Source organism: Peromyscus maniculatus, chromosome 3 (assembly GCF_049852395.1).
Source record: "Peromyscus maniculatus bairdii isolate BWxNUB_F1_BW_parent chromosome 3, HU_Pman_BW_mat_3.1, whole genome shotgun sequence".
Taxonomy (NCBI): domain Eukaryota; kingdom Metazoa; phylum Chordata; class Mammalia; order Rodentia; family Cricetidae; genus Peromyscus; species Peromyscus maniculatus.
The window spans coordinates 82,429,803-82,444,029 of NC_134854.1; the positions used below are offsets into that span (position 1 = coordinate 82,429,803).

At 39.2% G+C, this 14,227-nt stretch overlaps 1 protein-coding gene across 2 annotated transcripts in view; it reads right to left on the minus strand.

Annotated features, from left to right (window-relative positions):
- Nucleotides 1-12,059: 12,059 nt before the first annotated feature.
- The window catches only part of Snca (synuclein alpha), a 102,856-nt gene continuing 100,688 nt past the window's right edge, over nt 12,060-14,227 (minus strand). For both annotated transcript variants that reach the window (XM_042273384.2, XM_076566873.1), the window contains exons 5-6: nt 14,103-14,186; nt 12,060-12,647 (exon numbers count right to left, since the gene is read on the minus strand). In XM_042273384.2, the coding sequence (XP_042129318.1) occupies nt 12,615-12,647; nt 14,103-14,186 (117 nt within the window). In that variant the 3' untranslated portion in view covers nt 12,060-12,614. The remainder of the gene's footprint in view (nt 12,648-14,102; nt 14,187-14,227) is intronic.

Genomic DNA, 14,227 nt, shown 5'->3' on the forward strand with positions numbered 1-14,227 from the left:
GGGAGGATCTGGGAGGAGATGGGCAGTAAAACAAACAAACAAACAAAAAACCCAAAAAAAAAACTGTGATCAGAATATACTGTAGAAAAAATCAACTAAAAGAAAAGATGGTGTCTCTAAAGAATAATAATGAGTATGACTTCAAAACACTGGGTCAAACTTGCTGAAATAAATAAGAACTTGTCTTTGGGGAAAACATCTTGAGGCTAAAGCTCAGTGACTGTAGCCATGCTTGGTGGCATAAGGATATGCTCAGAGCGATACATCTCTGGGCAATTCCATCACTGTTCACACAGTTTAGAACTAGAAAGTGCTAGTCTCTCATTATTAACTACGCACGCTGTCTTGTGTCAAGAGGCATGGCAAATGGTGCAAGACTGTTTTCTAAGTGAACTTTTGTCCTAAGTAGGATTCTAAAATGATTAATCACAATCGAAAATGATGAATAAACACATAAACCGGCCAAACCATTATTCATTGTCATTATTGAGTGTTTGGTATATAATTTTGTGCTATGTTCTTTTCATAACTGACAGCATGGTAGGTTTGTTTCCCGTGCATTATCATGAATGTAGACTCTGTGGCACTTGATGATGACAGTGCCATCATGGCACAGAGCAAGAACAGCTCTGGTCTCCATTGTGATTGTGATCTTACAGGAACACTGTAGTCATGTGGTCTGATGTTCCCAAACATCACAACTGTATAAAATTTACACAGTATTCAGGGTTCAGTTTCCTTTTATTTGGTGTTTCCTAGGACTGTGGAGACTGTGAAGAGGCCTGCTCTGATATCCAGATCTATGGGGTGCATACAGAAAATCCCTCTCATTATTTTAATACATTTTGCACACACAACACACACACACACACACACACACACACACACACACACACACACACACACACACATCTGTATCTTTTCAAAAGTAAATCTCCAAAGAGAAAACCCTTCTGTGGCTGGCCCAGTTTGTAGTCTTGTCTCTTGTGTAGTTGCTTAATTCACACCTGCTGCTTCTCCATCTGCTAAAATTTTAGATCAGTGAGACCTTCCCAAAATATATGGAAAATGTCAAACATAATCCAAAAAAGCACTGTCTTCTTCAAGATTATGGTGTCCTAAGCTGACTGATGCTTTTCCTATATTAGCACTGCTTCTCCTTTTTTTTCATTAACCTGGAGTCTCTGAATTTAAAGGATCAAGACAATTTGGTCATGGTTTAAAGAACAGAAAGATAGCATTTCCAAAGCAAATGCCATTGTGCTCAATGGGAAGCACTTGAAAGGTTATCTCTCCTATACTTAGATGATATTAATCACATGCTTGAATAATATAAGAAGCCTTAATGATGCATTTTGACATTCAGAGAGTATCCAAACAGCTTCTATCTCCACCTTAAATATCTAGTATGAGAAATTTTACAGGAACAGTAATATCCAATGACTTGATTTTTCATGTGAATATTTACTCTGAGCAAGATGGCTACAGAAACTAATATGAGGGATCCAAAAATATGTCCAGGAACTTGTTGACATCATATTTTTGCAGATGTAAACTTGGCTCTTAGCTGGTTGTATGTTTTGTTCTTATTGCTTTCTGTTTCTGGAGAATTTGGTGTTTACTTCCCCACACATTTATATAAGCCTTGTACCTAACATTTCATTACCTAAAATTTGTCATTTCATGGTTCACAGCAATAAGGAAGATCTAGGGGTAAAGATGATCACAATGGCTCAAAGGAGTAAGATGCAATGAATTTCAAGCATTAGAGAAACATATGTGTGTTTCTCTTCGAGTTACATACTGGGGTGATGTCAGTCTGTAGCACTGAATTCACTAATTGTTTTTGTAACAATAAAGTATTGATCCTAGAAAGTTTTATTTTAAGTCACAATGGTGAATTGTGCAATGTTGGGTATTTCAATGAAAGCACTGAGTAATTAATAGGTTATACAAATCTCTAATTCTGAGCCAGTCCACAGCTTTATGGTTATGCTGGTGTAGAAATTCATGCCATCAGGCAGGACTGAGTTGAGGCAAAAAGTAGGATTAGTCTCAGGGAGGGGGTGTGCTATCCGATTAGAGACTATGGAGATTAGATTTTCTTCCATCTGTATTACATCCTTGAAACTTCATTTTCTATATCCTTTATCAATGTAGACTCTATCAAACTGTGTCCTTACCCGAGGCAGGCTCCATCAAGCTGTTATGACTTTGCTGCCTCTTAGGGTATCTCACTGGAATAATCCCACCTGTAACTCCTCTTTGAACCAAGAAAATAAACACATTTGCCAGGATGAATAGTAATGAGCTAGTTGATGCTCCACCTATAAACCAGAACTTTTCCAGGGTGTGCTTTTGAGGACATTCACAGTGCCCAATGCCAAGCAGATGCCTCCTTGTAATTTGTATATTACAGAACCTTAGTTTATCCCTGAAACAAAATAGAATGAAGTGCACATGGGGTCTTAGAATATGTGACTCCCATGTAAGCAGCAAGTGGAAGTTTTCAACGTCCTGCCTTGCCTTGGACTGTGACATGTTGGAATATTTGTTTCGGAACAAAATTCGTAGCAACATTTTAAACTTTATTTGAAAAATAGACATTTGTTCATCTCTCAAAGTATCAAGGCTTTCTTTTTAGCTGGCTGAATGCCTGCCCTGCATCTGAGTACTTTACTTGATATGAAGATGCTGGGTGTTAAGAAGAGCTGATTGTTAATCATGTCATAACCTTCATGTCGTGTGTGTATGTGTGTGTGTGTGTGTGTGTGTGTGTGTGTGTGTGTGTGTGAGAGAGAGAGAGAGAGAGAGAGAGAGAGAGAGAGAGAGAGAGAGAGAGAGAGAAAGACAGACAGACAGACAGAGTCATGTTTTGATCACATTCACCCCTACAACTCTTCCAGGATCCCCCCCTTACTTACCCACCCAATGTTGTGTCCTATACAACTATTCTTGGGTGTGTGGTCTTTCACTGGGGTGTAGTTAACTTACCAAAGCTGAACTCTTTAGAGAGAACTGTCTCTTTCTCTCCCAGCAGATAACAATTGCCAAGAACCCCATGGCTAGATGTGGAATTTTGTGCCCAACTCCCATGTCCATGTTGAGATTTGGTCTGACTTGGGCTTGCCCAGATTGTGTATGTGCTGTTGCACCCACATAGGGGTTCATTGTGCAGCTGTCCTGATGTGTCCAGAAGACACTGTTTTGCAGTCTCTCTCTGACTCTGTCTCTTGCACTCGAAACACTCCTTCTTTGACAATGATTGCTGAGCTTTTGAAGGAGGGGATGCTGTATATATGCCCCACTTGGGCCTAATCATTCTGAAATCCATTACTCTGTGCACCTTGACCAGTTGAGGCTCTCACTGTTAATCACTGTCTATTGCAAATAGAAGCCTCTGAGGTGAGAGGGCTTAAAAACCCAATGACCTATGGGTATAATGATAAAACATTAGGAGTCAATTTAATACTATTTCCATTTAGCAAAATAATAGTAATAGGTTCTCCATTAGGGCCTGTGACCCTCTAGCCATAAGTCTTGATTGGATAGTGGTGCAAGGTATGGATTTGATATTGCGGAGCAAAACTTAAATCCAAGCAGAAAGTGATCTGTTATTCCCCTCCCCCATGCTTGTGCCACTACTGTACCAATAAGCACGTCTTGCCAGGCCAGTAGTTATTACAGCTCACAAAGCTCACAGTTGGTATGGTTTGTGATTATTTTTCTCCTTTGGCAGCTGCATAGCACCTTCCAGCACTACGGAATCTAACCAATAGGGATAAAACTTCCAGGTCAGTACCACCTTGATTTATCTATGTTCTATGACTCAAGTATGCAGTATCTTCAGCAACAGCATCATACCCTCTAATCAACTTATGGGAAGCTCTGCCATTCTACTGGTGATCCTCTGGCTTGGGTGAATGATGCTTTCTGCCATCAGACTAGTCTGGTAAATGCCACACATTTTTATGTCCAGAGTGCTGCTTTACCTGTATGCTTTTGTGACTTTTTGTTCAATTGTGAATCCACTATCTATTTTCTATTTATATATACCTATACTCTTCCCTGACAATTCCTTTTCTCCAAAGACAAGTCAATTTTACAAAGTTTTTCCCACCGGCATGATTCATACCTCTGTACCTCTGTACTGCAGTGCAGTTACCATGCCTTGACAACATATACAGGTCACTCTACTGCGCCCATTTGTTATGGAAAAGTGTGGTAGTGTTTTTAGGTCTGTCACTATGGTGGCACTTGGGACTGGGGTAACTAACTGCTTTGGGCAACATAGCAGAACTGACTATCTGAAATATGCTCCTGGGTGTTTTAACTCCTAGACTAAAGGGGTAGGAAGTACAATTGGTTCAAATCCTTTGCCATTAGTAAGCCTGGGGACCACCAGTATTTCTTCTTCAGGAAAATGTCCTGGTGATTAAGATGTATTTGACTACTAGAAAGTATAATTTGGAAGGGTATCATTTGATTGTGCCCTGTCTTAAAATAGGCATTTGGTGATAATATTAGAAATTTAATTAATTATTATATGCTACATTCTCTAGTTAAATTGTTATTATTTAGAAATTTTTTATATTAAAAAGTCAGCATTATTTCACAATCTAATGTAGTGTTTTGTGTCTGGTTTTGGGTGATAGTTGCTTGTTACGTTGTAGGTCGGGTATTATTTGGAGACAAATTGGATACAGATATAAGACTAGCATTCAGCAGTTGAAAATGTTACACACATATTACATGCTAATTATCATATATGAACATATCTGTTCTTAATATACTACATAATTAAATATGCAGGATGACAGATGGTCTGTGTTAAGCTGAGATGGGTAGGAGTAGGAGTGGGAATGGAGAAATTTGTCAGCTGAGGAACTGCTTCAGGAATTCAAGTCAATTAAAAACTGTCAATAGAAGTTTTCATCTACAAAAAGGGAAATAGATGTCATTCTGATTTCAAGAAGAATTACTCCAGAGGAGGAAGAACCCATTTCTAATGCATTCAGTAATGGTCATGAAAATGATGATCCAAAGATATTTCTAATGGCTTGCAAGTAGGTCTGGAGAAAGTAAGCAAAGCATGGCATTTGAATATCTCTCGTCACCACAGACAATGACAAGACAGCCATAATAATATGGATACCCAGAGCTCTCCTGAGACACAGCTTTGAGATATGCTAGACTCCTTAGACTGCATCAAGTATTCACCAGAACATTTCTGGTGAAGAAGCTGTGATTGCTTAGCCTCAAAATCCATTACCAACCATCTTGAACACTGGTGTTAGTTCTTGTATCTTCACTTACCTGAGAAGATCTTTGAAGTTGTGAGGAAAGTATTATCTTTGTAATTACTGTTTTGTTCATCCTCCTCAGAAAATGGCCTTGGGGAAATTATTTCATAAGTTGCTAAGGTCTCTCAAGGCTGGTGGCTAGGGACATCTGCCAGCAACACTTGACAGTTTCTCATTATTCAATATGACACTCCATCTTCTGCAGCAGGAACCAGTCCTGCTGAATTACAAATACTGGCAGCCTCTCAAGATTGGCCCTACCATTTCCACAGAGAACTGGGAGAGGCCTCATACAACAGACAGAGTCTGTTTGTAGGGATTATAATTTAAGAGTTAGTTTTTGTTAGGAGTTATAGCATTGGATAATAATGTTCTGCTATTCTTAGTTCCTGAGGCTGTAAAAAGGTGTAAGTGTCCAGAATGTGAAATATTGTCCAATTCACTGGCTTCCAACACTACCCCTCAGGGTGGTCCACAGGCAGCTGCCACAGAAAATACCTCATCTGTCACTTTCCCTTGGCTGTCTTCAACCACAAGCATAAAAGAAAACAAGCAGTACTTTCCCTGAAAATATACCTGCTGGCATCTCAGCTGTTTCTGGGATAATGTAGAAGCTGTCACATAAACATTACCTTCTTTGGGGTCAAACATTTAACCCAATAGGAAAGACATGGGGGAAGATTAAAAATGGATTAGACTTAGGAATCTGATGGACACTCATGTCTGGCCTTTAAAGTCATTTTTTTTCTAGTTGACAGATCAACTAGATCTTTTTACCATGATGTTTATCTTATTACCATGATGACCAGAACTCTAATCTAAAGCACTCTAAAGACTGTTTACCTATATGTATATATGTATCCCCCTTTCTATCAGCCTATTATCTCACCCGGTTGAGAAGCTAAGTGGCATGATGAGTATAGTTGAGTCTAAAGATAAATGTGTTCCATTAGCATACTGTTTATGGATAGACACATATTCATCTCCCAGCAATTTATAATTGTTCTGATAGCTTAACAATATTCAGCTAACTATATATGGTAGCACTGCTATTTATTAAGCTATTACAACGTTCCAACTTCAGTTAGTTAATAACTTATGGCTCTAGTCCCCAACACAGTTCTAACATCATCTAAATCCTGTTAGGTGTGTTCTGTTAAGTGTATATATAAATTATATAACTGAGTGCATGTGACATTTCTTCCATAGCTTAAAAAATATGACATATTCTAACCAATAATAGCAACATTGGCTCACTGTTCATTTACTTTAAGCCAGGAATAATCCAAAGCATTCTACTTAATATTTACCTTTTGCACAGTAATGCTTTGAAGTACTATGATTCTGATATGCATTTTTTTGGCAGATAAAGAGAGCCACCCATCTGAGTATCAAGGAATTTGCTCAAAGTAACACTAGCAGTATGTTAACCAATCTTCAACAGGCTTGTCTTCAACACTCCTTCTGCCAGCCTCCCCAAGCATATATCACTGACTTTTCTACATCAAGAGTATTATATCCTTCCTAAGGTAAGCACTTAGATTTGCTATTATATTGCTTAGATTTGACTTTTCTGGATCCCAGCTTTACTTTTATATTTATGGACATGGGTCAGATTCTATGTCTTCTCAAGTTATGAACATGATATTTATTTACCTACAAAAGAAGAAGGCTTAGAGGGACATAATTAAAATGCAACAAATTCCCAAGGCACTGTATCTTGCTGTGTTGCCATAGAAACAGTGGGAATTTCTGGTCACTGACCTTTGAGGGAATCCAAGGATACATTTTCATAAGGCTTATAAGAGAAGCCAACCGAGGAAATTAATCTATAGTTGCAGGTGCAGCATTTTGAAATGTCCTATGTAATCCTGGATGATTTTAGAGTTAAATTGTATTATTCATTCTTACTATAGAGTTAAAATGGAGCTTTCTGAAAACATGCTTTTAACTGATTTTAATAGGATCTAAGATAATCACAGCTACTACAGGAGCAGCAAAGAAAAGGAACTCTTCGATGAGTGTACTGGGATTATTAGAAGCAAGTCACCTTTAAAAAGTCCTGATGCTGTATCTGTTTGCTAAGCTTAGGCTTAGGCAAAGCATAAAAATGGCCTCACTGTATCAAAAATGTAAAAAAAAGAAGCTTATAACAAAATATTAAGTTATCAGCATCATTTACCAATGGAAATTCTTAGTTCACTCCCTTACTATGTAATATGTTTATACATTAAGATATTTCAATGATAAATCTGATAAATAAGCATAATTAAAATCCTACTTATGTGGATACTAGATGTAAAGCAAAGGGTAACCAGACAACCCACAGCTCCAGCGAAGCTAGTTAACAAGGAGGGCCCAAAGAGGGATGTATGGATTTCCCTGGGAATGGCATATAGATGAGACCTCCATGAGTAAATTGAGGATGAGGGATAGGCAATGGAGAGGATAAGGGATGGAGGATGAGAATATAAGGGAACAGGATGGTCTAGTTGGAAGAGGGATGTAGTGGGAGAGCAATGAAAGAGATACCATGATAAAGGGAGACATCATGGGGATAGGGAGAAACTAGTTGCTGGGAAGTTCCCAGGAATTCACAAGGATGACCCCAGCTTAGACTACTAGAAATAGTGGAGAGGATGCCTGACCTGACTTACCACAGTAATCAGATTAGTGAATACCCTAACTGTCATCATAGAGCCTTTCTCCAGTAACTGATGGAAGCAGATGCAGAGATCCACAGCCAAACACCAGGCCAAGCTCCAGGAGTCCAGTCGAAGAGAGAAAAGAGGGATTCTATGAGCAAGGAGGATCAAGATCATGATGGGGAAACCTGCAGGGACAACCAAACCAAACTAGTGGGAACTCATGAAATTTAGACCAACACCTAAGAAGCCTCTACGGGACTGGACTAGGCCCTCTGCATAAGCAAGACAGTTGTGCAGCTTGATCTGCTTAAGGGGCCCCCTGTCAGTAGGATCAAGATCCATCCCTGGTGCACCGCTGGCATTTTGGAGCCCAGTGCCCATGGTGGGACACCTCACACAACCCTGAGTCAAGGGGAGGGTCTCTAACCTGCCTCTACTGAATGTACCAGGCTTTGCTGACTCCCCATGGGAGGCCTTACCTTCTTGTAGGAGGAAATGAGAGGTTGCGGGGTAGGGGGTGGGGAGAAGGTATATAAAAATTTGTTATTAAAAATCCTACTCATGAATGAATTTATGTATTTCTTTGGCCATTTGGCAGAAACCAAATACCAATGAGGAAGTGACAAATCTTGCCTTTTTTAGACCATTGTTACTCTTACATCTATATTTTCATTTTCTATTGAAAATAAATAACTAAAATCATTTAATTTTAATAAAATATCCATTAGAGGATGAGTAGTATTCCTAGGATCAGAAATCTCTCTTCAGATATGAAATTCTCATAGCACACAAACACCTGAAGGAAAACAGAAACATCCTAATAATTGTACCTTGAGAAGTAGATTCCACACCACACTGCTTAGAGTTCTGGAAATTTCTCTTATATAGTTGCACATTCTTACTCTGAGAGACATTGTGAAGGCTGGGACTCCAGGCCCTGCCACTTACTAGTGAGACAGCCTTGAGCAAACTTCTTATCCATAAGCTGCTTAAGCTCACTCATGGAGTATGTGAGACAGAAAATTGAATCTCTTAGTGTTGTTTTGAGAATTAAATGACCTAAAATTACATATTAGAACCATACCTAACTCTATATTGGGAAAAGAATGTTTTCTTAAAGTATATCCAAATCCAAGGACAGGGCTTGCATGATCATGCCAGTCCTGATGTGTTGCACTGCCCAATGCAGAAAGAACAAAGTGGATGAGCTCATCTTACATAGGAATATAGCTTCTCCATGGCAAGGAGAGGACCAATGTGTTAAGTTTGTAGTTAGAAGAATATATTTTCTTCTTTGGGATGGGTTTGGCTAGCACTGTCTTTGGTAAAAAGAAAAAAAAAAAACAACCCACTTTTCTCCGCACTAAGGCTCAGGGTTGAGTTCCACAAAACTGTCTCTAACTTCAGATGCCAATAGCTAGTGCCGGGTCTTCTAGTTACTTCCAACTTCTGACTTGGCTCCTAGTTATAGGTTCCCAAGATTCTCTGCTTAGTTTTGATAATTTTCAGGAATGGTTCACAATTTAAAAAGTATATCATCAGCTTATTCCAAAAGATACAACCCAGGAGCAGCCAGATAGGGGAAATGCAAAGGGCAAGGTGTGGGGTTGCTGCTGTAGAATTTCAGACTGTTTCTGGATGCTTACTTGCTCAGAAGCTCTCTGAACCCAGTCTTTTAGGGACTTTTACAAAGAAATGGGGAAGATGGGTCTTGATGTCTAGATCTTTTCCCTTCCTGGGATACTGGAATAGGGTCTGAAAGTTTCAAGTTTGTAAACATGACTTGGCCTTTCTGGTGAAGAAGGCCAGGACTCAGCACACATGCCTTGAAATATCACACCTTGGCATTCTGTGTATTTTAAGCTGAAGGAAACAGAAAGTTTCACAAGGGTCTCTCTCTGTATCCCCCTTCTCCTCTCTCTCCTCTCTTTCTCTCTGACCTCTCCTTGTTTGAAGACCCCCCCCCCAAAAAAAAATAACAGGCACCTGCTCCCAAAGGAAGAAATGCCGAAAGAAGCAAGACGAATACAAACAGGATTTGCCAACTGCCCCACCCCAGTATATTACCTGAGATTATACCACATTGTTATTTAACCATAGTTCTATACAACAGTTTTGTTTACACAAAACTCAAGCATAAAAATGCATAAAAATACAGTTTCCTTGTATTTTGGGCCCTTGACTCATGAGTACTTCTATGTCATGTCAAACTTTCCTTAGCTAAGTTTGTTGTTCATTTTGCCTGTCTTTGTTACAGGGATGTTATTTGCCATCTTTGTGGTGAATGAGGAAAATATACTACTTTCTCTCATATACCAGCTTCAGATGCCAGAAGTGTACTTCATCAGAACAAGAGTCAGAAAGTTCCCTGACATTGGGTGCTTGTCTAAACCAGGGATATAGATCAACTATTAGAAGAAAAGACACACTCAGCAAACTTAGCTGATGTACACAAAATCACAATGCTTTTAAGTACTCTGTCAAGAATTAGAAGCAGAAACTATCTGCATATGTGTTTCTTGAGACAGTGACTCAAATACATGATCCTCCTGCCTTTGAATAGATTACAAATGTACTAGGTGTACGCCACTATTTCCTGGCAAGTGTGTGTGTATATGTATATATACATACATGTTGTGCATGTGTACATATGTGTATGTACATATATTTTCCATTATATCACTAATAGCTACAAAGTTAAATATACCTACATCTTACAATGGAGAAGAGATTTTTGAAAAAAAAAAAAAAGTTGGAATTCCAAAGTATACACTTGAATATGGTGTTCTGCCTATTGTGTGCCCAAGCCTGTTGTGGAAGGCTTTCTTTAAAGTCCTTGGTGGACTCATGACAGATCGAAGAGATTGGACTTGGGATTTACATCCTCAAAGCTCAAGCTTTAGACAACAGCCTCCTCAGGCCATACTAGGCAGGTCCAGGACTCCTGTCAAGGCTTGTGTGGACTGAGGAACTTTGTTAAGTGCTGAATGAAAAATAAACTATTAAGATTAAAAAAAAAAAACTAATTAACTGCTCACACATAAACAGCCAGAATCTGCTTGAGGAAGCAAAGCTTTATAATATAATTTCTATCAACAGAAGTCCTCAAGCTCAAACAGTTTCTTTCTCCACCCTACACTGCTGTCAATTTGATTTTATTCTGTTACTTATTACCATTTATTTTTCTTTTTTTTAAAGAGATGGTAGATTTAAAACATACCTTAACAACATTGGGAGCACCTTAATGGTGACGAATCATTCATCAGCTCCCAGGAAACGTAACAGAATTGTCCCTTCTCTCCAGTGTCAAAGCACACATGCCTCTGAACACCCTGAAGTCGTCATCTCTCAGCTGGGCAAAGGGAACTTCCAATGCTGTCTTCAGAGTCTCTCCTTCGTCTTCCTTTGCTGTCACTGCCCAACAGGCGTCAAAGCACTCATCATCATACATAAGCCACAGCATCCTTTACTGACATTATGCCGTCTGCAAACAGCTTCCACCATGACTCTGCTATTTTTCTCCTTAATAACCAGAAAGATGAACTGAATAAGTTTTCGATCATAGTCAAGTTTTTTTTTTTCTACACTCATGGGGAATTAATTAATCCTCTTTAAAGGAAGTTTTTCCTAAAAAAATATTCTCAAATCCCTATATTCACAAAATGAGATTTCTTTTTGGTCCATTTTGCTTTTGTCTTCCCATACCTGCTAAGGTATCATATATGCCAGCCTGCTAACTGGGAACCCTGAGGTATTTTAGGTATATATGTAAGGAATTCCAAGGTCAGCCGTTTCTTTTGGGAGACCTTTGATATGCTAATGTGTCTTATGAATATGTAAAAGGGAGGTAGTCACTACCACTCACACTTCTTAGTTCCAATGAACTGTTTCTAGGAGCAGCCAGCACTCAGAGCAGCACTGTAGGTCAGAGCTGGCTCTGGGCAGTGGCATTGGGGAACTCCTCCTGCAGCTGAATGATCCATCTCTCACTCCTCTCAATTTCTTAAGTCAGTGTTGAAAACTTTAAATTCAGGTTCTTTGTGTCAGTGGTCATTTCTGTTTATGTTCCTTATAAGCATGGTTTCAGTACTAAAGGGAAATGGGAAAATTTTTTTTTGCAATGAGATGATTATTTTATTTATTTTTCACAATTTATATACAAACACAAGTTAATAAAACACATCACAAAACTGTAAAATTCATAACTGATATTTATAGGTGCATAGTTTCATGCTCACATATTTTAAAATATATATTAACAAATTTCACAATACATCATTCTTAGACAGAAAGAATCCTTAAGGACACCTAAAACTCTTGTAAGATAGCAAATCACAACTCCTCAAGAACAGCAACAAAAAATAGTGAAGATTTAGAAATAAGTGGTAGTCACTTAGGTGTTTTAAATTTCTTCTAACGTTTTAGGTTTAAAGCCACAATATCCACAGCACACAGGACCCTGCTACCATGTATTCACTGTAGTGAGAGGGAAGCACCGGGATGCTGAGGGGCAGGTACAGGACGTCAATCACTGCAGATGGAAGACTTTGAAACACACTGTACAGCTTTGATAAAGGTCATGAATGGGCACGTTGGAACTGAGCACTTGTACGCCATGGAACAGTGGCCGGCAGATCTCAGGACACTGGGAGCAAAGACATTCTTAGGCTTCAGGCTCATAGTCTTGGTATCCTTCCTAACATTAGGTAAGAAGAGGGGAGAGGGAGAGAGAGAGAATGACTTGTCAGTGAAAGTGACAATTATCAAGTGTCTACTTCACAGGAGAGAGAATCCAACCTTCCACTCAGATAAAATTAATCCTCAGAACAGTGTTTGGAACATTTCTGTCACAAACATTTATTTGTTTTTTCATACTGATCATGTATAAGTTATGGGAGTTGTCAGCGTTAGTTTATTAGGCCTAATTCCATATGTATCATTTGATTTGTGATCTTGTCCTACAGTATGAATCAGCTGGGGCTCTGGATTTGTTTCCCTAGCTGTGCACTGTAAGCTGTTAGCACCAAGGTGAACTGCCTGGGACCTCTTTCAGACCCCTTGTTCCCAGAAGCGACAATGCTTAGCGACAAGGGGCACTTCCTCTGCTTTCTCTCTCCCATTAGGAAACTCTGTTGGAATTCCTGGCCATTCCCCCAGCTGCATGACTACACATGTGCAGTTCAGTAGCCAAGTAAGGGGCCTTGCATCCTACGGAGTAATCCTTGCGCTGAGTGATTACATAATTTGTGCCCAGTGTGATCACACAATCTATGCGCATGTGTAGCACAGCTCCATAACCCCATATGCGCATGTGCAGAGGAATCCATATGAAGCAGGACACAGACTCCTCCCATCTTCCTCTTCTCCTCCTCCCCGCCTTCTCTCTCTGCATGTGTTGTCTTCCACAGGCCTGATCACACTCTCTTCTGTCCCTCTCTTCTCCTTATAAAGCTCTGACAGTGCGTTTTGTTGTGCCTTGTGGCCTTTCTCACACTGTAACAGCACCACCTAATAAATAACATTTGCACTGCCACTTTAAAACCAACAAACTCCACCTTCATGGAAGGGTTTATTGGCTCCTTTTTCTTCATTCTAAAGCCCAAGCCTCCTGGACAAAATGTGGATGACGTTCGCAATGGTAATAGCCCTAACTGACTGGATTAGGTAGCCTTCCTCAAGAATAACTCCAATTATATGGAGATTTTGCTGTTAAACTAAACCTATCTTCATACACTTGTTTTTGTTTTGTTTTGTTTAATTTTGTATTGTTTTAAGTAAATGTAAACTTAAATGACAAAGTTACCTTGGTGTTCCCCAGTTTGTCCATAACCTTAATTATGTTCTCAGTCTTAATTTGTCATTTTTCTGTTTTCTAAGCATGACTAATAACTGTGCACTGTTGCTCAGACACATCCATGTGCCTTTGTTTCTGGTTGTCTCTTATACTAGAATGTTCTCTTCTCATTTTTACCTATCATATCTCCTGCACAGATCAAAATCATTTCCTCTAAATTTTTTTTCTTGGCTGAACTACCCAGACCGTAATTCTGGAGAAATCTGATAGTCATAAGGTTTTGGTGGTACCTGTTGGCATGATCCAAATTCAACACCTCAATCATTTTTCTTAGTTTTCTGTATATAGGCCATTTACCTCTGAAGGCATTTCATAAGCCTCACTCCCAGGATCCACAGGCATGTCTTCCAGAATTCCTTCTTGTGGGTACCCTTCTTCACCCTACCATCAAAGAGGGAAGTGAAAAGTACAATGAGATGGTA